Here is a 23,237-nt window from a genome sequence, read left to right on the forward strand (position 1 = left end):
GGGTCCCACAGGCAGGAAGTGTCTGAAGCTGGACTTGAACACAAGAAGTTGAATTCTCCGGACTCCAGGCCCCGGTGCTCTATGTACTATGGCGTCACATAGGAAGACCTGGGTATAAATACCACCTGTGTGACCCGGAACGTGTCACGTAACCTCCAATCATCAGTTTTCTCATCAGTAAAATGGGGTGAATAACAGCACCTCTCTTCTCACTGGGCTCTTGTGAGGATCCAGTGAGATAAGGTATATAGAGAGTTTTGTAAGCTTTAAAGCACATGAGTATGCACACACATATGACGTGTCTGTCCTTCTAAAGGTGATGGCTTATCAGCACTGAGGCTATGTTTTGGGAGGGCTAATATTTGAACCGTCTTTTCACACACTAGCACAAGACAGTCATCAAAATATCACCTTTCCCTCCTTGTGTCTGTCAAGACACAAGATCAGGGAAAGGAGCTGCTGGGTAAGAAAGTGAGGCACATGCAGTCTTCAGGAGACAAGATGGGGAAAGCACAAGGACGGAGGCACCGAGTGATTACTTCAGCAGAACCCATTCAACATGAGAAAGCAATCCTGAATGGTGCTGCCCCACCACGTGCTCTAGGATGAGCAGGGACTAAGGCTTTAGAGGAACACTCAAAGTCTTGTCTGAATGGGGGGTGGGCAGGCAAGTTTCCTGAAGAAACAACAGTGGATTCACTGCCCAGCCAGCATATGCTCAGTATCCCCAAGACACTTCTAGTCCTCAAGAGAAACTGAATATTTGATTTCTGTCACACCATAGTCAAATGCCACTGGCAGACCCACAGTTCTCTTTCTCGATTGAAATGCCCTTTGTTTGAAAGAATGATATTTTATCTGGAAACATCAACATGCAGGCCCCATGAGTTGGCTAAAAATAGCAGAAGTTTCCCATACTTGCCCAAGGGGGTCCTAATCCCACGAGAGGGTCCTCCTGACAGAAGGTCTATTGATCTACACCATTAATCCCTCTCCAAGATAAAAGGGCCATCTTAGCTTTCAGGAATGGCCAACCAGTAAAGAGCCTTCCAATTCTGTAAACCCCACATGAGTGGGACACCCAAACCCCAGGGTGAGAGAGTCTACAGTAGGAGAGATCCTGAGCTAAGATTCTGGTGCTAGTTCTGTTTGCCATAATGCTTCAAAGTTAGCAAATTTTCCCATGAAAGCCTTTTAAAACAGGCTATCTGTTGCTCCCATCTCACACTCAGGATCAGAAAAATGAAATTCCTTGTGGAGGGTCACACAGCTGTTAAGGTTTAAAGCCAGTGTCATTCCTCAAGAAAGTCTAGACTGGATTTGTAAGGCATTGAGCAGGGAAGGATGCCAAGTTTGTTGTTGTCAATAGAAGGCTAGGCTTGGAGTCCAGAGAGCTGGGTTCCAGTCACACTAACTGTGCATGACACCACCCCTCAATGTCCCCAGGAGTTGTCTGCAAGTTACATAACAATTGCTGATGTCAGCAATGGAAGAAGGGGTTTCCATACCAGGAATCCCCAACTCTGATGAAACAATGGGTCCAGATGAAAAGAAAAATAAAGTTGGGGCAGCTAGGTGGTGCAGTGGATAGAGCACCGGCCCTGGATTCAGGAGGACCTGAGTTCAAATGCAGCCTCAGACACTTATCACTTACTAGCTGTGTGACCTTAGGCAAGTCACTTAACCCCCATTGCCTCACCAAATAAATAAATAAATAAACCAATAAATAAAATAAAGTCATAATCACACCTCTAAATGATTCTCAAAGTTCTCACCACCATACCAGAGAGGACAGGAAGACCCTCAAGAGGAGCCAGTATCTGTGTGGACTAATTACTATCTATCCCAAAGTGCTCGGTCCAGTGTTATGGATCAACCAAAAAGGTACCTAAAAACATGGGTGGAAATGTGGTATGGTGGAAAGAGCACTGATTCTGGTGTCAGAAGACCAGAGTTCAAATCCTGCTTGTAACACTGACTCTCTGTGCAACCTTGGGCAATCACAACCTTTTAATGCCTTTGTTTCCTCATTTGTAAATGAAGGTAGTGGACTGACTGGCTGGCCTCTGAATGCCCATCCAATTCTAGAGCTAAATAATCCCACGACCCTAGGAGAGGGCTGGCCTCCATGATCTTTAAGGTACTGTCTAGTTCTAAATTCCAGTCTACTTGTTGACCAAATGATGAATGCAATGGAGGTCGTCACGCCTTCCTCCATCCCCTTTTCCCTGATAAAGGAACCACCTTCTCACAGCAAGGTGACTCCAATTAACCCATTTACAGACTTGTACAGAACAGGAATGAAGCAGGATGGCCTGCCTCAGTGGGCCCCCCTCACCTGAGGGCTTCAAGAGAAGGCTGGTGATTCCCTTTCATGGGGAAGGTTGAGAAGGGGAGTCTTTTTTGGGCACAGGTCGCTTCCCGCTGAGATATGGAGAGTTGGGGAGACAATGTGCTTCCCTGAAGGGCCAGTTAGTCATTTGCCAAAAGACTTTCTTGATTATCTGAATCTTGGGCATCCCCCCCTGCCGGGTTGGGATAGAAAACCGCACATACTCCTGAGATTTATAAACCATAGCATGACTTTCTCTGGCAAAGAAGACTCAGCTCCAGCCTGAATTTACAATTCAGGGGGAAGAAGCGATCTCTCCCAACAGCATTCCAGAGGAGCATTTCATCCCCATCTCTATCCAAAGGGCAATGCAGAGGGCTGTTGGTGAACAAATCAGTCTGGCCTTTTCAATCTAGAGCCTAACCAGGAGGGGCTTGTTTTCTGAGCCACAGAAAACCTGGCTGTTTCCACGTGTCTCTGGATCTCCTTCTCTATAGGTCTATGGGGAGATATTTGAAAATGATGATGCACAGACTACGAACCAACTCATGGGTCACATAATTACACAACACTCATTTTAAAAGAAGTCTACAAGAATGGTGGCTGGTTTGCTGGTCTACCAAGGGTCAAATTTCTGAGTTTTCTTCACCATTTTCAAGGTCATAGTTGGGTAGTTACTCACTGGGACAATGTGAACAGGTGAATGAGACTCATCTCCTTCCTTTGAAGGATGACACCTGTACTGAGAACACAACATGGAGGCTAGAGGGCTGGAATGGTGTGGAAGGGAGATGGCTATTCAGGATGATAGAAAACAGCACGTTACAGTGCAATGTGCACATACAAGAAAGCCAAATCTGCAGGTCAACACTCGCTGCAACTGTTTAGAGATTGTGCAAAGGAGAGTAGGAGCCAGTAGGATGAGAGAAGGGGATTTAGAGCTTATCTGTGATTGAGAAAAAACCCCTCATTTTACATATAAGGCACGTGAATCCTAGAGAAGTGAAAAGACTAAGCAGAGGTCACATACATGGAAAGTAGAGTGACCTGGAATGGTCGCCAACATCTTAATCAAGGTTTGTTGAACTAAATCATCATTGTAATTGTCACCACCATCGCTGCCATTCTGGACCATCTCTACCTGTCCCCAGACCCTTTCCAGTTTTTCCTTGGGGACATCATACTTATTGAAAAGGTTCCAATTGCCACCAATCCTTGTACTTCCTGGACCTCAACATTGCAAGAGTTCATGGAATTGGTCCGAAGCGCTGACACTTCAGCTGATACTTGGAAATCCTAGTGTTTCATTTTACTTCATTTCTCTGCATAATCAAGGTTAAGAAGACTGGTGGGCAATTGTGTACACATCTGCACCCATGAAAGACCAAAGTGTTATATCCAACATCCACTCATTTCAAATGATAGAAACTAATCTTGTGAATGTAAAAACAAAACAAATAAACAAAAACAAACACACTTAATAAACCCTCCAACTCCCTCCCCTTGCTTTCGTTCAAATCCCATGAAAAGTTTGGATGTGAGGGTTAAGGAAAACCACAGGCAGAGTCACCAGTCCCACTGCCGATGGATGGCACAAACTGAAATGGATGCGCTGGGTGTTTCGCACATCGTGGATGGGCCACATGTTGCTCCAGTTGTTATGGTAATCACCCCATAAAACAGTCACATAAACCCTGGCTAAATGGCAAGAGAGGATGCTTGAGTTCTCCAGAGAAGCTGTAGCTGATAATCTGGTGGGCCGTCTCCCTCGACTATGGTGGGCTCTCCCTGTTTGGTCCCTGCCTTTGGATCCATGCCTCCCTCTCACCTGGGGAAGTCAGTTTCCTAAGTGACAAGTGGCTGAGTAAAGGTGAAAAAAGCCTAGATCAGGGATCCAGTCTAGCTTTAATAAGCTGTGGGCTTTGTTTCATTTCATAAAATGAGACGATCAGATTCCAGCTCCATTGCTTCCCGGCTGTGTGTTCTAGGGAGATTCACTTTGCTTCTCTGGGGATCTGTTTGCTCATCCAGCAAATGAGGGAGCTGGTTGTGCCGATCTCTCTCCAGGTCCTTGCATGCTCTAGCATCACATGATCCCATGATTTGAACCCCCATCAGTTTCCTTCCTGTTTGACCATGCTGGGAATCTGTACCCATTCTGATCTGTGCACTTCTACACACCTTATCCATTCTAACCAATCACATCTTTTATCACACAAAGCATCACCTGCTTGGTGACCCAAAAAGGTTGTCCATGCTTGCACAGGTAATTGCAGGCTGAGCCAGGATTGGAACCCAGAACTTCTTCCTCCAGAGTCTCTTTGCATGAGACCATACTGCTTCTCAGTGATTAGCCTGGGGTCACACAGGTAGTAAGCATCAGATGGGAGAAGAGGACCCTAATTCCAAGCTCAGCAGCACTATCCATGACACTAAGAATGGAGAAACAAGATGGTGCTGCCCACTGGAATCAAGGGACCTGGGTGCAAGGACCAACTTTACCACTTACTGCTCATGAGACCTTGGATAAGTCACCTCCCTAGGTCTCAGTTTTCTCAACTGTAAAATGAGAGAGTTGGCCTAGTCAGGCAGTCAGACATTGAAAGAAGAAATGCAGTTTAGTGTTTGAGAAGCGTTTAATAAATGCTTACAGTGTTCCAGACACTGGGCTAAGGAATGAGGATACAGAGAAAGGAAAAACAAAACACTGCAGTCCTGCCCTCCACGAGTCCTTATTCTAACGAGGAAGGCATTATAAATAAACTAGACAGAGAAGAGATGAAGGTAGTCTGAAAGAGGAGGTACTAGCAGCCAAAGAATTCTTTCAGTTCTAAATCTAGGCCCCCAAGTATTAAGTTTTCTTATTTTTTTTTAATTTTTTTTTGGTAGGGCAATGAGGGTTAAGTGACTTGCTCAGGGTCAAGTGTCTGAGGCTGGATTTGAACTCGGGTCCTCCTGAATCCAGGGCCAGTGTTTTATTCACTGTGCCACCTAGCTGCCCCCAGGTTTTCTTATTTTTAATTTTTTTCCAGAATATATATATAATTGCTCTGGGACCCATATACTAAGTGACAGGTTTTTTTAAAAAAATGGCCAGCACACAGTAGGTGCTTAAAAATTCTCATTGAACCATATTAGGAAATTTGGCCAACACAAATAAAGGAGATTGTCCCACTGGGGAAGATCCCGAGTTCTAATGCTTCAATTGTTCAATGTTAGATTTGCTTTAGGCCCAGAACAAATGGATGGTAACAAAGGGAAGCTATTCAGGGCGTGGAGCAACCAGGGCCAATGGTTAAAAGGCTGTGGGTACCCATGTGACATGGGCAGACACCGATGCCTCTTTGCCCTGATGACGTAAATCAGTCCTCTTCCCATGGAATGTGACAAAAACACAAGCTGGGGAAAATGTCACACTTTATAAATGACTGCCTGCCTTCGGGCGTAAGAGGACCCTAACTGCGTCTTATCATAACAGCGGTAATGACAGCGGGCATGCACCTGGTGATCAATGTCCCTGTCTTGTCGAGAGACCACACAGAATAAGGATGATGAGCTGGGCAGCTGTGAAGGGACGGCTCTAGGTAAAGGGGCAGAAGCAAGGGGAGTATGGGGGATCCCCGGGAAACCTCAGCCTCCCCTCTTTAATGGCCAGAAGATGAATTCTGCCTCTCTTCCTCCTCCTCCTCCTACGTACCAATGTCCCAGAATTGAAGATGCTGCTTCATACCAGCTTCTAATGGGAGCAGGCCAGGTCGGTTAATTTTCCATTCAAACGGATCCTCTTTGGAGGGAACATTTTCAAAGATTTGAGGATTCATTCCCCGGGTGACAAAACCTTGGAAATAAGCTCTTGTCTAAGGTACTTAATTATTTTTCCATAGATATCAAGCTGGAAGGGACTGCAGAGGTTGTCTAACCCAGTGGTGTCCAGTTCAGATAGGAAGCCAGGCCCCTGAGCCACACAGAAGGACCCCTGCTGGCCACAGATTGCCTTCGGTTTTCAAATGTAACACTCTCCGTGTTTTATTGTATTTGTATTTATTTTGTTAAGTATCTCCCAACTCCATTTTCATTGGACTTGGCTGCAGGCCACACATCCCAGGCCCAGAGGGTCTCTTTTATTTTACTCCTATGGTAACGGAGGCTCAGAGAGAACCTGTGTGACTGCAGGAAGGTCACACAGTGAATCACAACAGTGAACATTCATACAGAGCGCTCAGGTTGGCAAAGGGCTTGATGTGTTATCTCACTGGAGCCTCCCTGGGGAGATGGTGGTTGCCTTTCTTTCTTTTTTGTATCCAGGACATGGTTAGGTAAGTGACCCAGGGTGTGAGGTAGGAATGGAACACAGATCTTCCTGATTCCAAGGCTGAGGTTTCATCTCCTCAGCTGCGCACATCCTAAACGGAAGGCCCACAGTTGTGAATGCAGGTCTTGTGCTTTCCCCTGCTGTTCTGATTCTTCTTTCACAACATGACCAATGTGGAAATACATTTAACATGATTGTACATATATAACCTATATCAGATTTCTTGCTGTCTTGGGAAGGGGGAAGGGAGGGCGGGAGAAAAATTTGGAACTCAAAATATTACAAAAACGAATGTCAAAAACTCTCTATGTAACTGGAAAAAATAAAATACTATTAAACAGACAAAAGATCCTACTATGTGCCAAATAATCATAGAGCAGATCCAAGGCATTTGGTATTCTCTCCACTAAGCCACATTGTATTAAAAATTAAGGAATTGTGATGCCTTTTACAAAGACTTCCATCGATAAAAATATTTTAGTGTTTAAAAAGAAGACAAGGGAAGTGTCGCCCAAGGGGGTCTGTGTCACAAGAAGGCTAAACGTCCCAGAGCTTGGACTTTTGAGGCAAAGGGAAGACACTTCCTCTCTACAAGGGAGAGAATAATGGCGCCTTTGAGTATCTCAACTGGCAACGAGAAAGAAACGAACCCAGAAAAGCCTTTAGCACTGAGCTTGGCATAGGCACAGTGTCTGTGTCCAGGGCCTCTTTATTAGTGGGCACTGTGGGTACTTTCTGCAAGATGGCGCACAGAGGTGGAGGAGTTAAGGAGAGGAGGGAAGGGCTATGGCACCCATGTCAGGGTCAGGGGTCACTTTGCCAGAAGGGTGAATCGTCAGTGACATCATAACCTGAGATTCTATAGAAATTCCATGAAAGGACCTGACATTCTTCTCTCTCTCTCTAGGGACACATTGGAGAGAGATTAGACCTGACAAACTCTAGCTTCTCATTTTTATTCCTTGTTGTTTCTGTCACCATACCCATATCATCTTTCAGTGGGGTTATCCATGACTGCCTGACCACAAGGCAGCTACTTCTGAGAAGCCACAGCCGTGAGGAGAGGTAGAAGCAGGAGCCCAAACTCAGGGGGTCCCCAGGACGAGGTCCCCCTCCCTGCCCTGTCCCCTCCATATAAGGCCCCAAAAGGCACCTACCAAGATGTCGAGGCAGGCGGCTTTCAGGAGGGTGATCTGATCGGCAATGGTCAAACCGGTGAAGCCGGGCAGCCTTTTTGCAAACTCCACGATTTTGATAATGCACTTTGTGGCCAGCTCGCTGAACTTGTCCCAGAGGCCCAGGTCCAGGCGCACCCGATGATCGGCGCTGGAATTCTAACAGGGAAAAGGGAAAAACAAAGGACCCAGCATCAACCAAAGCTCTTGGGTTCAGGGAAGCTGGTGCTCCCTTTGCAAATGAAAACAAATACATAAAAAAAGGGACGGAACTGGGGGCTGCCTATTAATAACAGACTAACATTCCAGGCATTTCCAAACAAGTTTCCCGTTGAGGTGATGTTGTTTTTAGGCAGTGTCTGCCTCTAAGATTCCTGGGATGTTTCATGATTCATCATAACTGATGTGGCCGTGTGCACTCAGCCCACGAGGGAGTTTAAACATTTCCACATGGTGTGAAACTCCTGCTGTGGGGAAGCCCTGGAGAGTTTCCACTAGAACCCCAGGAAGGCTGAAGGAAAGAACCAGGTTGTTCCAGACCCAGGAAAACAAGCTTAGTCAAAATATCAGGACTGGGGATTTTCTACTCCAAGAGTCACAGGGTGACGTTATCCTGCAACACACAACCACCCTGTGGGAAGCACATTTCTTCGGTGAGTGCGGGAATCTCCTCTGCTCTTACTGCAGGTGACCCGATCTAAGCTCCTGTACCCGCAGAGGCCTCAGTTTCTTCAAATGCAAAATGAGCTAAAGAAAGAAATGGCGAACCACCCCAGTATCTTTGTGGAGAAAACCCCAAACCGGGTTACAGAGAGTCAGACACGACCGAAACATCTCAACAAAAAGCCAAGAAGGGCTTCCCCCTTTCATGCCCCTCTGCACCACGCCGGGGCTACATCATGGGAGGCGGTGTGGTGTAATGCCTGAACAATTCACTTTCTAGTTGGGGGGGAGCCAGGTTTAAGTATAGCTAGCTCTAGCACATGTTGGGTGTGTGACCCAGGGATCTTGGGCAATCCACTGAACTGCCGAGAGCCCCAGCGATATTCTAAGATGGGACGTACGGAAGAGGCCCCTTCCCACAAAGGGGGAAGGCGTTTGCACACTGGAAATTCCCCATGCAAATGAGGTCATGGGTCCAGGTCAAATAGAGAACAGCAGTGCAGGCGAGGAGGCCAGGTGGGGCATCTGGTGAGCTTGAGATGTCAGAGGATAGCACTCTATCACTGTGGCATGGTCTAGGAAGATCATAGAGCCATGTGCTGTCGAATGTTTGTCATGGTGCCTCTTTGGAGCGCGTGGACGCCAGCAGGCTGGATGGATGAGATCAGTATTTGGAAAAGGAAGGCCCTATGATTTAGGGCCACACGGACAGTGGGCAGCAGTGGTGATACCTTGTATGAGGATTCAACTGGCTCTTGCTCCTGGGTATTTCATGGTGGTTTTCTAGACAATTAATCAAAATGTCACTTCTGGAGTTAGGGCTATCACAGGGGTGTGAGGGATTCCCAGGGAAGAGCTGGATGGCTTCTTCTGTGCTTGATCCTCATGTGAAAAATGAGTCTGAGGACAAGACGCCTAGAACCCCCAAGCTCCCCTTGGGCAGTCAAAAGAGTATGAATCTTGGAGTCCCAGGTCCTGAGTTCACATCTCTGCTAGGCTACTTACTTCAGCCCAATTGTGTGAGTGCATGTACTCTCTTGAATTATTTTATATTATCATATAATATTACATATACATGATATTTATATTATATCCAATTACATATGTTATATAGATATATTATCCAAATAGTCTTTGTAGTTATAATATAGATATATAATACACATATCATAAAATTATAAATAGTATATGTAATTACATAATTAAATATGTTTATGCCAACAAACATTATATATAAAATCTATAATATAGAATATACAACTATATTGTGTATAATTATTCTATATATCACATCCTGTTATATAAGCAATATATTAATTTATATGAATGATATACTATATAAGTATATATTTATAGAAAATAGATTTATTTCTAAAATGTAATTTATATGATATGTAATCTCTATAAAACACATATATACAATACATTGTATGTATATGTATTATATAAACATTTATATTATAAATATTATATATAATAAAGTAGGTTATATAGGATATATTATATTACATGCTAGAATAAAATATATAATAAATATAACATATAGAATATATTCTAGAATCTGTATACTTCTATAAATATAAAATTTTATATAAATAAACTTATTCAAAAACAAATATAAAATTTTATAAAAATATTAAATATTAAATTTAATAGAAATAACACATAAACACGTTGATAAACAAATATAACTAAATATATAAAAAACATTTTATATTGCATTTTGAACATGCCTGTGTACATGTTGTATTCCTGCCACACAATGTAAGCTTGTTGAGGGCAGGGACTGTTTTGATTCCTGTCTTGGTGCCCCCAATGTCTGGCACCATACCTGGCACATGAAAGGCATTTAATAAATCATTTGTTGACTTTAATTGAAAGGAGATAGCACTGGAGTCAGGAGATCTTTGTGCTAGGCACACGCATTATGCTCCTCTTGTATACAGTTCCCCTGATGGAACTCCCAGGCAGGCAAACAAAGCAACTCTGGCCTGTGAGGAGCCCAGGACCTAAGGTTGGAGCCACCATCTCAATAGGAGGTCCAGGGCCTGTGGGAACTGAGAAAAGCTTTTTGCAGAAGGTGGTTTGTGACCCAAGTCTTTAAGGGAAACGAAAAGGTGGCGGTGAGGAAGGAGACATTCCGGGCATGGCAGACAGCCACTCCCAAGGTGTGGCCATGACAGATGGAGCACCATGCTTGAAGAGCAGCCAATGGACCACTGCAGCTGGAAGACAGTGTGTGTGGTGGGGACCAAGGGGAAAGGCCTGCCCCATCCTTCCCACCAGGGGCTCATTCCCTGTCCTTTCTCAAAGTACCTTCTAATTGAAAGGGACTAAAATTCTAGCTATATTATCTAAAATCTAACAAGTGGTCACCAATAAATTATAAGCTTTAGCAAGAGTATTTAAGTGTTTAAGTATTGATTAAAGAGCATTAGGATTAGAGAGAAAGGTAAAAATCTAACTATTTCTAAGAGACCCCATCATCTGATCCACCATGGTGAGGTCAGGAACCAAAAGGACCCAATGCCTCCTGTGAAGCTGGGAACATTCCCCCCACGCGCACACACAGCTCCAAGCTAATTGGCTGGCAGCTTTGATAGACAGTACCCACGAGCAAACATCACTTCCTGACGCCAAGGACCTGACCACACGGCTTGCCCTCAGACGCCTTCTCCTCATGGCAAACACTCCTGCAGTAACTCCCCAGCACGTGGCATCATTCCAATCATTCCATAATTATTCATCTGCAGACGCACTCTATCCTCTCATACATTTGAGTTCCCGGAGATCGAGCCCTGCTTCATTCTTTGGATTTCTGCCTCCTGGTCTTTTTGCGTGGACCTGAGATTTGCCCCTTCTCTGTAACTTAGATGAGCCCAGATCACCGAGAGATCAACATCACTCATTCAGGGTCACGCAGCCAAGATGGATGGGTCAGAGGCCAGACTTGAACCCAGGTCTTGACCCCAAGGCCAGCTGTCTCTCTGTCACACCACACTGCCTGTATGTAACACAGTCAGCACTTCACAAATACATACTGAATGAATGGATCACTACTAGGAGAGATAATGGGATAAATAATGGGAGACATAATGTCCCATCCTTGGGAGACCTGCAGAACCTTGGACTGGGGCACCATCATTCACATTTCTCCTCAAAGGGAAGTCAGTCTGTCTCCAAAATATTCAGTTTCTATTAAACCCCTTTCCCTGCTTCTATCCTCCAAACACAAACTGTCTCTTGGATGGAAGATACTGTCCTCCTAGTCTGGATTTCTAGAAGTCAGTCGGTTGTTAACCTTATTGAGGCCCAGGACACAGGAAATGACAACATCTTACCTCGTCACTGCTCAGAAACTACCTAGTAAAGTATTGTCCAGGGCACAGGAGAAAAATACCCCCTGGATCCCCCAAAGGGCAGATATTCAGTTTCCTAGGAGAGAGAAATACTTAATCTTCCATTCAATAATCATTTAGTAAGCACCTACTGTGTACCTGGAAGGCTGGCAGGCATTGGGGATAGAGAGACAAAACCCCAAAACAATTGACTTCGTTGCCCTCAATGGGCTTACATTGTATTGGGAATGGGAAAGGGGGGTGGTGGGAATCAAGATGGTGGATACTCTGGTGGAATGGAGAGACCACTGGGTATAGTCAGAGCATCTGGCTTCAGAGCCCAGCCTGCCACTTTCTACCTGTGCGACCCTAGCCAAGTCACTTAATTCTATGGGTCTCAGTTTCCTGATTATTTCCTAAAAACTGAAAATCAAACTGCACACATTTTGCAAACTATATTAGCTTCTTCTAATATGGCTTCTGGTGAATAGGTAGAAAAGTCAGTGTTAAGAACAAATCAGGGGGCGGCTCGGTGGCGCAGTGGATAGAGCACCGGCCCTGGGGTCAGGAGTACCTGAGTTCAAATCCGTCCTCAGACACTTGACACTAGCTGTGTGACCCTGGGCAAGTCACTTAACCCCCACTGCCCCGCAAAAAAAAAAGAACAAATCAGAATGGGCCCATACCTCCCCCAAATTCAGATGGTCAGCCCTTGGATACAGGGTTCTACAGATGGAGAGCAGCAACACTATGAAGGAAATACAAAATATATACAAACTAGACAATGGGAGGATGAGAAAAGGCCTCATGGGAAAGGTTGCCCCTGAGCCAGACTCTAAGGGAGGGATTCTGCCAGAGAGATGAGGCACAGGCTGTGAGTGTGAGAGTGTGTGTGTGTGTGTGTGTGTGTGTGTGTGGAGGGGGCATGGAGTCTGGACATGGAATGTCATCCATTGGTGTTCCATGATGGTGGGTGATGTCATTAGCACTAGCCTTTCCTCTGTAATTAAAAGCCAAACCTGGGAACTCATCAAACCAGAATCTTATTTTTCCTTTTTTATTTTTCCAGTCAAACGGGACAGCAAGGAAATCCAAGGAGATGAGTTTGTCTAATCTGGGAGCCCAAAGAGCCCCCACCGCCATGCCGACGATAAAAAGGCTGCCATTGGTTTATCTTCTTAAACATTCCTTTCGGGGAGCGAGTATGTATCCTTTCGATTTATTTTATTTCATCCTCAAGGACCTTGGTGAAATACAGTACACTGGGGGTGAAATAAGATCAAGATGTGCTACCATTCAGACTGTAATTAAATTTAATAGGCAGTTTATCCAGTTCATAGAAAGATAGCACGGTCCTGAGCCGCAGAAAGCGGAGCCCCAAGCAGGAAATCACAGTACAATAGGGTATCCATCTGGAAAAAAAGGCATCCTACGGAACCAGCGAGTGTGAACGAAATCTTCATCAGCATCATATGAGGCTGCTTCATCATGCCACAACACCGGCCAAAGGGACTCGGATGCACCTTCCGTGAAAAATAATGCCCAACTGTCTTAACAGAATGTAAATCCACTCACGATTATGCAAACGGAAGCTAAGAGGCAGTTAATAAAACACAAAATAACCCGTGTTTTATGAGACTGATTGCTGGATTCATGGGCCTGGGGTGGAAAATCACTTCTATTTTATCTTCCAAATGCCACAAATAGCAAGCTTTTACCCATCTGATGCAGTAATGAAGGTGGAATCTGCTAGAAATGCCGACTTGTTTTTTAAGCATCATTCTTAGGTGGATAACAGTGAAGCAGGAGGCCAAAAAAAAAAAAAATAGGTGGGGAACGGGGAAAGATAGAGGGGTACAAGGATTGGGGAAAGCCAGCCCAAAAGAAATAAAGGCAGATAATAAAGGGAGGGCATGTGGAGAGACTGGGGGCACAAGGAGTGGGGAGTCCCAAAGAAATGAGGTAAAGTCTGGGGCTGCCACCGACTGCTCTTCACCCTCACCACAGAAGAGAGAGAAGGTAGGGGTTCTGCTGAAACGCGCTCCCGGGGTGGGGGCCATGCTCTCCAAGCGTGCTCTCATGCTCTTGTTAAGGCTTCTGGACCGCCCTTCCCAGAATGCCCTGCTGCTGTACATATGGCGCCGTGCAACTCGACTACACCCTGGTGGCATCTTTAGCAGCAGAAAAAGCCGACCACGCCATGAAATCCAATTAAATGGCCGTTTTTGCCACACAAATGGATCCTTTCCTTCTATCATTTCCTTCCTTGGCTGTAATCCTCTGCCTTCCTGAGGAATACTCCTCTCAGAACGGGGTCATCAGAGAGGTCCATAAACAGTCATGGAGTCACTCGTGTCTTTAAAATCTAGTTTACAAAGGCTCCCGGGCATTGGTGGGGCTTGAACCAGGGCTGCTTGCTATGGGAGGCAATGAGCTCCTTTCCTGCAGATGGAGTTGGCTGGGCAGGGCTTGCTTCTTTCACTCTGCTACTTCCCTGGGGCCACTGGTCAAGGTGCTCTGGGACCTTCTGATTGTTTTCTCCCTGATCATCTCAGGGGAGATGCCATCAGAGCACCAGAAGGGGTTGTGGGGTGCTGGTAGGGCCTTATTCAGCAAGCACAAAGAACTATAATAAAGGGTCAAAGGCAGCCAGAGCTGTCTCCCTGCCCCCATGGTCAAAGCCATGTGCTGTCAAGTGAACAGGGGTCAGCGGCTGCCAACTGCAGTCAGGAGGAAGGATACTGCCGCCCTTCCCTTAGCTAGTGCTCCTGGGGAGATAATGGATGCACTGACTGCTCTTTCCATCAAGACTACAGGCAGACCTGGAACTGGGGCAAAATGACCAGGGCTTTCCCCAGGGGCGCTGAAATCAGGAGGGGGAGGGCATTTATCAGTGTCCCTCCTTCAGCAGGGCAGAAATAACTGAGTTATTACCTGGTTCATTTCCTCCCCTTGGAGACTGGGAGCCTTGAGGGAAATTAAGATCTCTACCCTCAGAGGTCCTCGGCCCTGAGCTTTGGGCTCCCTCCTGGGGGGGGTGCAGGGGGAGGTGTTTGTACTGGGGGGCTCTTCTCTACTTCCAAATTAATGAGTCTTTTAAAAAAGTTGGCATGTGGGCCCACTTCTTGCTGCTTTCCCTGGACATGAAAATAGCTCATTATAACTCTGGCTCCACAGCAAGTGAGTTCTCACTGTCCTGGTCAGGGGTTAGACCAGTGACTTGGGAAGTACCCTTCATGAAAGCACCATCATAGGTAGCATTGAGAGAGAGAGAGAGAGAGAGAGAGAGAGAGAGAGAGAGAGAGAGAGAGAGAGAGAGAGAGAGAGAGAGAGAGAGAGAGAGAGATTGAGATTGACTTATAAAATCCTTTAACAAATATTATCTTATTTGATCCTTACAACAACTCTGGGAAGTAGGTACTATTGTTACCCCCATTTTACAGATAAGGAAATTGAGTCAGGCAGAGGTGTCACACTGGATTTGAACTCGGGTCTTCCTGCCCCCACTGTGCTCTATCCACTGTGCCACCTAGCGGACTCACCCCTTTTAGAGCCAGAAGAAATCAATGAGACTATCTAGTCCAACCCCCTCATTTCAGAGACAAGGAAATGGAGGTCCAACCAGATTGAAGTTACTCAGACAAGGTCACCCAGCTAATTAGTGGCAGAGCCAACATTCAAACTCAGGTTCTATGACTCCAAATTCAATGCCCTTTGCACTGCACCACTCACCCCATATTGGGACTGAGTCTTAAGGAGGGCCGTAAGTACACAGCCCTGGACATACAGTAATCACTTCTAAATGCCTGCCTGCCTGCCTTCCTTCCTCCCTTTCTTTTTTCTTCCTTATTTCCTCATTTTTCTTTCTTTCTTCCCTCTTTCCTTCATCTTTTTTCTTTCTTTCCTTTTCTTCTTCCCTTCTTCCTTTCTTCCTTGATCTTTCTTTCCCCCTTCTTCCCTTTTTCCTTCTTCCCTCTTTCCTTCATTTTCTTTTCTTTCTTTCTCTTCCCTTCCTTCCCTCCCTTCCTTTTTTCTTCCCTTTTCTCATTTTCCTTCCTTTCTTTTCTTTTCTCTTTCTTCCCTCTTTCCTTCATCTTTTTCTTATTCTTTCCTTCCCTCCTTCCTTCTTTTTTCTTTTTCTCCCTTCTTTATTTTTCCTCCTTCCTTTCTTTCTTCCCTCCTTCCCTTACTTTCTTTTCTTTCTTTTTCTTCCTCCTTCTTTTCCTCCCTCTCTTCCATTCAACAACACTTTATCCTCAAGCAGGGCCAGAGAGGGGAGTAAGGAGAAGTAGAGATGATGAGAGAGGGGGCCTGGAACTGTGTGTGTGAGGAACAGCAAGGGGGCTACTTTAGATGCCAGTGAAAGGCAGGGAGGGCCAGGAAGTCCAAAGCTCAGCCGGGGTCATGTTGGAAAGAGCTGACAAGTCACTGAAGCTGGTAGGTTCTCCACGAGGCAATGGGAGGCAGTGGCGTTGACTGAGTGGGGCTGGACTGAGGCCCAAACTACACTACAGGACAATCACTTTGGCAGCAAGAGCCCATTGCAATAGCCTGGGGGGGAAGGGGTAGGCACGACTGCATAACCAGAGAGAAGGGAGCAGATGGGAGGGAGGCAGCAGACACAGACATGACCACGGTCAGGCAGCCGAGGGCCACCCTGAGCTTGTGAAAGTGGGCGAGAGGAGGAGGAGGGCTGGGTCCTGGGCAGCAGGAGAGGAATCTGACAAAGAGGGCAGGTTTGGGGCAAAGGTCCTTGGTTTGGATGTGGATTCAGACCTGGCATGGATGAGCTCAAGCCCTGTCTCTTACATGCTCACTGTATAAACCCCAGGACACATATATTACTCTCTTAGCCCCCTGGGCCCTCTGAAGATGCTCAATGGCAGAAAGAATGGCAGTCTGCATTGGTAGAGGGAATTTCCTCACCTGGGAGTTCCCTGACCCGATGAAATCAGTCTAGTCCCTGAGTAACACAAAGCTCTGTTCTTCCTCGCTCAGTCCTTCTAGTCTCCAAAAACCAAAGTCCTTCTCTAAATACGCTCCTCCATGGTTTGGTTTCACAACTAATTTGCAGATATTCTTTTCCCGAGCTACCCACCCCACATGCTACCCCCTTCATCTCTATCCTTGTTACTGAGAATCTGGCTTCTTCTCTTCTCAAATTCCCTCTTCTTCCCTTACCCTTGGTGGCTTTTGTATAGTCTTATACAAATTTCTGGTAAAAGCAGGGGGTGTGCTTGTCCATAGTCACACAAGCCCATACACACAAAGTGATAATAGCAGTCCCTAGTCAAGCAAAGGGTGGCACAGTAGACAGATGGGAAGGCAGTGAAGACCTAGATTCAAATCCTGCCTCAGACACTTAAAGTTGTATGGCCCATGAGGCAGGCACTTAATATAAGTTTTCTCATCTATAAAATGAGGATAAAAATACCTGAATTGGTACTTCACAAGGTTGTTGGGAGGATCAAATACGATCCTCTCTCTGACTGACCCTGCTTGAGAATAAGCTGCTATTGAACTAATGAAGGAATGGATGAATAGATGAAAAGTTCTTCATGAAGTCAAGCTCTTTCCAGTCTTGTCCATTAATGTCAGATACCAATATTTACCCCAATGCTAGGATGATCAGGTATCAAATGAGGCACAGAAATCTACCAAGAATGAAACTCAGACTTGATGCTAAGCTATAGGCACACCTTTCATCCAATGCCACCATATGCCTTCTTTCATCTAAAGTCTCCCTACCATATTCCTTGAAAAGTAGCAAATGGTATTTTTCTAAAATGGTAAAAATCCACTAGCCCAGTGGCAGTCCTACCTCCAAATGTTCTTCCATTCCTTCCTGGTGTTGCTTTGGTGATGCCATGATTTAGTTGGGTGTCATTTTTCTAAGCGAGTTAAGGAGTCCTTGGATCTCCATATCTCCAATTCCTAAGCCCCAGAGAGGGCAGCTCATGTCCCATCAGGGTACATGATGTGATTAATGGTTTGCCAAGATAAGAGCCACTGATTGAATGGAAGGAAGCAGGCCCTTGGCATCAGTGAGATGAGAACCTCATTGAGAAGCCTGGACTTCAACCCATTGGTCTCTGAGACAGTCTATGTTTCAAGCATAGAGTGCTAGCTCTCTGGGGCTGGGGCTTGTTGCTCCCAGGTAGGAGAAGACAAAACAGACAGTGTGATCTCACCATCTCATGAATTCCCAATCTACCACAGATGTATAATACCCAACAGAGAAGCAGCAGTAGGGGCCCATGCTTATTCTTCAAGCAAAATAGAATTATCATATACAATGGCAGCTTGATACTAAGGAAAGTCTATCAGCTGGGACCCAAGTTCAAATCTTACTTCCGACACTCACTACCTAGGGTGACCTCAAACAAGCTAATTAATATCTCTGGGCCCCAGTTTCCTCATTTCTGAATGCACATGTTTTCTGAGCCACAAACTCAACTCCTCACCCATAATCCTTGGGCATTTCAGAGCCTGATTCCAGTCTTAACCCTCAGGAGAGTGAAATTGGGAGAGGGCTATTTTTAAGCACCTGCTACAGAGGCAAAGCTCCAAATACCTGCTGTCCAGGCTCCCACCTTAGACGCCTTTCCCCACAGGTCCCATCATCCTGGGCCCTGAGCTTGAGAGATTTTATTCCTAGGAGTAAGCCCCAAATGTAGCCGTCTGCCCAGGCCTGACCCCTGCCATAATTCACACGGCCTGTGCTTCTAGAGTTGAGTCCACTGGAAGCAAGAAGGAACTTCTAGCAGTAAAGGACATTGTGGAGAGATGCCAGGATACCTTTCCCTTTCCCTTCTTACCTTCCCTTTGTAGAGTCTCTCTTGAAAAAGACCTTTCTACCCAAGATCTCTCTTATTTTTGTTTTTAATTAAATTTTCTTTTTTAATGAAAAAATAATCTATTTTTCTCCCTCCTGCTGAAAAAAAGAGAAAAACAAAACCCTTGCAACAATATGCATAGTCAAGCAAAGCAAACCCCAACATTGATCCAAGATCTCTCAGCCCACTGCCCAAGTCACAGAGAATAATCTCCTTTTCAGAAGATGACTAGCTACTTAGCTTCTGCAGAAACCAAGGCCTGGATGAGAGAGAGTCATTCCCATTTTTGTTCATTATTTTCTGACAGGAGGTGTGGGTCGAGACAGCACTGCCTGGTTATGCCTCTCTCTTGCCCAGTGGGTAAGCGATGGGCATCTTGAAAGCAGAAGGCCTTCCCTGCAGGGCAGGGTCACAGGGCTGGGAGGGAAGTCTGAGATTGCTGAGGTATGTTTGGCTTCCAATCCCATCTTCTTTGTGAGGGGAAATAATGGCACATTGAACTTTTAAGTGGGCAACATTACTTCGGAGTCAGGAGACCCACAGAGAGAAGCTATTGTGGTTGAGTTCTCTGTGGGTTCAGGGTCTGACATGCTTGGAAGCTAGAGTAAGAACTGCAAAGGGTAAGAGGCAAGTTTTGTTTATTTTTTGAATAGGGTATTAACAATGCTGTGTATTCAGGATGAGTAAAATTCAAAGTAAACTATGTTACGAATCAATTTTGACAACTAAAGCTTTGTGAAGCCACAGCCACTGATCTGGTCCAATCTCAGCAGACAATGAGCTGAATAGCAGGATCTGAGTTTGAATTCTGCCTTCACCTCTTACTCCCTAGCAGTCAGTGGAATCTTTAGAGAGCCAGGGGTGGCATCAGGAAGAACCAAGTTCAAATCTGACCTCAGACATGCACTAACTGTGTGACCCTGGGCAAGTCACTTAACCTCTATTTGCTTCCATTTGCTCATCTATAAAATGGAGAAAACAACAGAACCTATACCTCCCAAGGTAGTTGTGAAGATCAAATGAATCAGTCATCAGAAAGCACTTATCATAGTGCTCGGCACATAGTGGATCTCTATATAAATGTTAGGCGTTCTTATTATTAATTATCTCCTATCTTAGTCACCAGGTGTCCAGAGTTTAGGCACACCTCCAAGGCCTCCCAGCACTGGATTTCTAAGAGAAGAATCATGGGGTGTAGAAGAGGCCAAGGGGGACAGCTAGGGGGCGCAGTGGGTAAAGCACCAGTCCTGGATTCAGGAGGACCTGAGTTCAAATCCGACCTCAGACACTTGACACTTAACACTTACTAACTGTGTGACCTTGGGCAAGTCACTTAACCCACACACACAAAAAAAGAAGAGGCCAAGCTTAGAATGTTACCATGTTCTTCTCTAGCTTCCCAACAAATGGATTTCTTGGAATCTGCTTCGTCAGGGCTGAGAGTTATGGAGAAGCAATATGGCACGGTGGGAAGGTGAGAAGACGACTGACTTTAGCATCAGAGGACCTGAGTTCAAATCCCAGTTCTGCTACTTGCTACCTGTGTGACACAGGAAGATTTCTTTACTTCCCAGGGTCACAGTTTCTTCCTCTGTAAAATGAGGGGGTTGGACTAAGTGGCCACAAAGACCCCTTCCAGGGGCAGGTCAGTGATCATATGATCTCCACCTTATGGCTCTCCAATATGGGGGGGCAAGAGGGGGGAAGGGAGGGAGAGGAAGGGGAAGGGAGGGAGGGGGAGGGGAAGAGAGGGAGAGAGGGAGAGGAGAGGAGAGGAGAGAAGAGAAGACAAAAGAATTCCTGGGCTGGGAGAGACGCACAGAGATGGATGCCAGAACTTGAAAGGTATGTACAGTGTACATGGAGACAAGAGAAGTGCTTTAGCTCAAGTGTGACAGAAGTAAATAACTTTTTAAATAGAGTAATTCATGCTCCCTTCACTGCATGAGCATCTCAGAGCTCTCAAGAATAGGATTCTTTTCTTTTGGAACAAAGTAATATTGGCACATTCATTATATTTTTGGATGGGAAGTCTGTGCACTGCTTCCCAAGGCAGTCCAAAAAGAACTGTCCAAATGTGGAAGGGGCTCTCTTGGGAGGTGGGGGGAGGGTCCCTCTCTCTGGCATGAACAACCACAAACAAGGGTGTTGTGAGGATCAGGTGAGATCCCAGATGCAAAGTGCTCTGCAAACCTTAAAATGTTCCATTAAATGTGGGTGACTTTTTAATATCCTTGAGTTCCCTCTCCCTTATTTTATAGATGAAGAATCTGAGGCCCAGAGAGGGGATGCCACATGTCCAGGGTCACACAGGCAGTGTGTAAATAACAGGGCCGAGATCCGAGTCTTCAGCTTCCAAATCCTAGACTCTTTCCATAGACCTGCCGACCTCTGCCTTATTAAGAAAGATACCTTAGCACAGGACACCCCGATCTCTGGAATGTTCTTCCCTCTCACTTCTATTTATTGGAATCCTTAAGTTCCTTCAAAGATCAGCTGAAATTTCATTTACTCCATGAGATTTGCCTTGATTTCCCTGGTTGTTAGTCCTTCTCTATTCCTGAAATTACTTTGTGTTCATCTTGTAAAAGCAGAGGAGGAAGAATTGATTTCTACCTGATTTTTAATGGGAGACACACCAGTGGGGGCTCATGAGTATTTGTGGGGCGACAGAATGTATGAGTCAATTCTGACCTGTGTACATGTGGTTTGTCCTGTGATGTATACTTCCCCTACGTGCAATTCTTCCTATGGCATATTTCCCCAATATGCCAAGCTTACCATGGTGTATTTACCCCTACATGGAGTTTTTACAGCAGTGTGTTTCCCCCCTACATGTAATTCTTACCTTGGTGCACCACCCCTCCACATGCAGTTCTTCCACACTATATTGCCCCCACACATGGGTCTTACCGTGGTGTATTTCCCCAGCTGGCAGAGAGATGGGAATGTTTCCTGGTGAGCTTTCCGGATCTTTTCGGTGAGATCATCCAATTCTGCTGTCATCTCATAGCTTTCTGTGAATTCCTGCTTCGAAGGCTCTTTCTTCTTTTTATTCTTATCATTTCTGACAGCTAGAAAGAAGAGAGGAGGCAGTTCAGGCATTACCCAAGGGACTGTGGCATGGGGCAACACAGCTCTTCTCCCCAAAGACTTCCTTTAGACTTGTTTCCATTCCTGGGAGAGTGGCGTGCCATTTGCTTTTTCCCAGGAAAAAGTAATCTAAGCTGTCAAGGGGAGAAAAGTGAGTGTGTGTGCATGTGTACTTGCACGCACATATACACCTGTACAAATCTTTAGATAGCGATGGAATCCACTAGAATCAGTCTCGTCCCAGCAACTATTTTTTTTTAAATTATAAAAGTATTTTATTATTTTCCAGTTACATGTAGAGATAGTTTTCAACATTTGTTTTTATAAGATTTCTAGTTTCAAATTTTTCTCCCTCCCTCCCTCCATCTCCCCAAGACAGCAAGTAATCTAATATAGGTTTGTGGTAAAAGTTTTAACAGTCGGTTAGCGATAATGGAGAGATGCCAGTTTTTTTAAGGACCACCCTTTCGGGGAGGAGACCAACGGCATGAGCTAAGCACGCCAGTCCGCCTGCTATGCACGCCAGTCCGCCTGCTACGCACGCCAGACTGCCTGCTAGCACTCCACTTCCGGGGTGCTAGCTTAAAAGGCAAGGAGAGAACGGAAGTGGGAACTCTTTTTCCTGCTCTGCTGGTCTCCTAACTGCGCTGCACAGGCTGATACTGACTAGAGTTCGACTCGGCCGGGCTCGTGGTTAGCAACATGCCCTTGATTCGGTCTCTCTCCCCAAAGGTGGCCTTGGGCTTTTGGTGAGTTTTATACGGAATATAGACTAAGCTTAGACTTAAGACAATTTGTTTTGTATTTCTACTTTCCTATCCCTCTAATCAACATCATCTGGTAACTACCACACAATAAAAGCTCTAACTAGAAAACCAGAAGCTTCTTCCATTTACTAGTCTGGGAGATAAATTAAGGGAAACGTTAAAGAGGGGAGATTTATGATCTAATATCCAATTTTAAATCTCACAGGTTATATATATACAATCACATTAAACATACTTCTGCATTAGTCATGTTATAAGAGAAGAATCAGAATAAAAAGGAAAAACCTCAAAAAAAGAAAAACAATAGCACCAAAAACAAGAGAAATAGTATGGTTCAATCTGCATCCACAATTTTTTTTCTTTCTGGATTTGGAGAGCATTTTCCATCCTCAGTCCCTTGGAACTATCTTGGACCATTGTATTGCTGAGAAGAATCAAGTCTATCACAGTTGGTCAACACATAATGTTGAGGATACTGTGTACAATGTTCTCCTCATTCTGCTCATCTCACTCATCATTAGTTCATGCAAGTCCTTCCAGGTTTCTCTGAAATCTGTCTGCTCATCATTTCTTACAGCGCAATAGAATTCCATTACATTCATATACCACAACTTGTTCAGCCATTCCCCAATTGATGGGCAGCCCCATAATTTCCAATTCCTTGATACCACAAAAAGAGCAGCTATAAATATTTTTGTACATGTGGGTCCTTTTTCCTTTT

At 45.2% G+C, this 23,237-nt stretch overlaps 1 protein-coding gene across 2 annotated transcripts in view; it reads right to left on the bottom strand.

Moving 5' to 3' along the window:
- RARB (retinoic acid receptor beta) overlaps nt 1-23,237 on the bottom strand; it is a 180,688-nt gene that overhangs the window by 8,768 nt on the left and 148,683 nt on the right. For both annotated transcript variants that reach the window (XM_043965736.1, XM_043965735.1), the window contains exons 4-5: nt 21,570-21,730; nt 7,802-7,978 (exon numbers count right to left, since the gene is read on the bottom strand). In XM_043965736.1, coding sequence (XP_043821671.1) covers nt 7,802-7,978; nt 21,570-21,730 — 338 coding nt within the window. The remainder of the gene's footprint in view (nt 1-7,801; nt 7,979-21,569; nt 21,731-23,237) is intronic.

Source organism: Dromiciops gliroides, chromosome 5 (assembly GCF_019393635.1).
Source record: "Dromiciops gliroides isolate mDroGli1 chromosome 5, mDroGli1.pri, whole genome shotgun sequence".
NCBI lineage: Eukaryota > Metazoa > Chordata > Mammalia > Microbiotheria > Microbiotheriidae > Dromiciops > Dromiciops gliroides.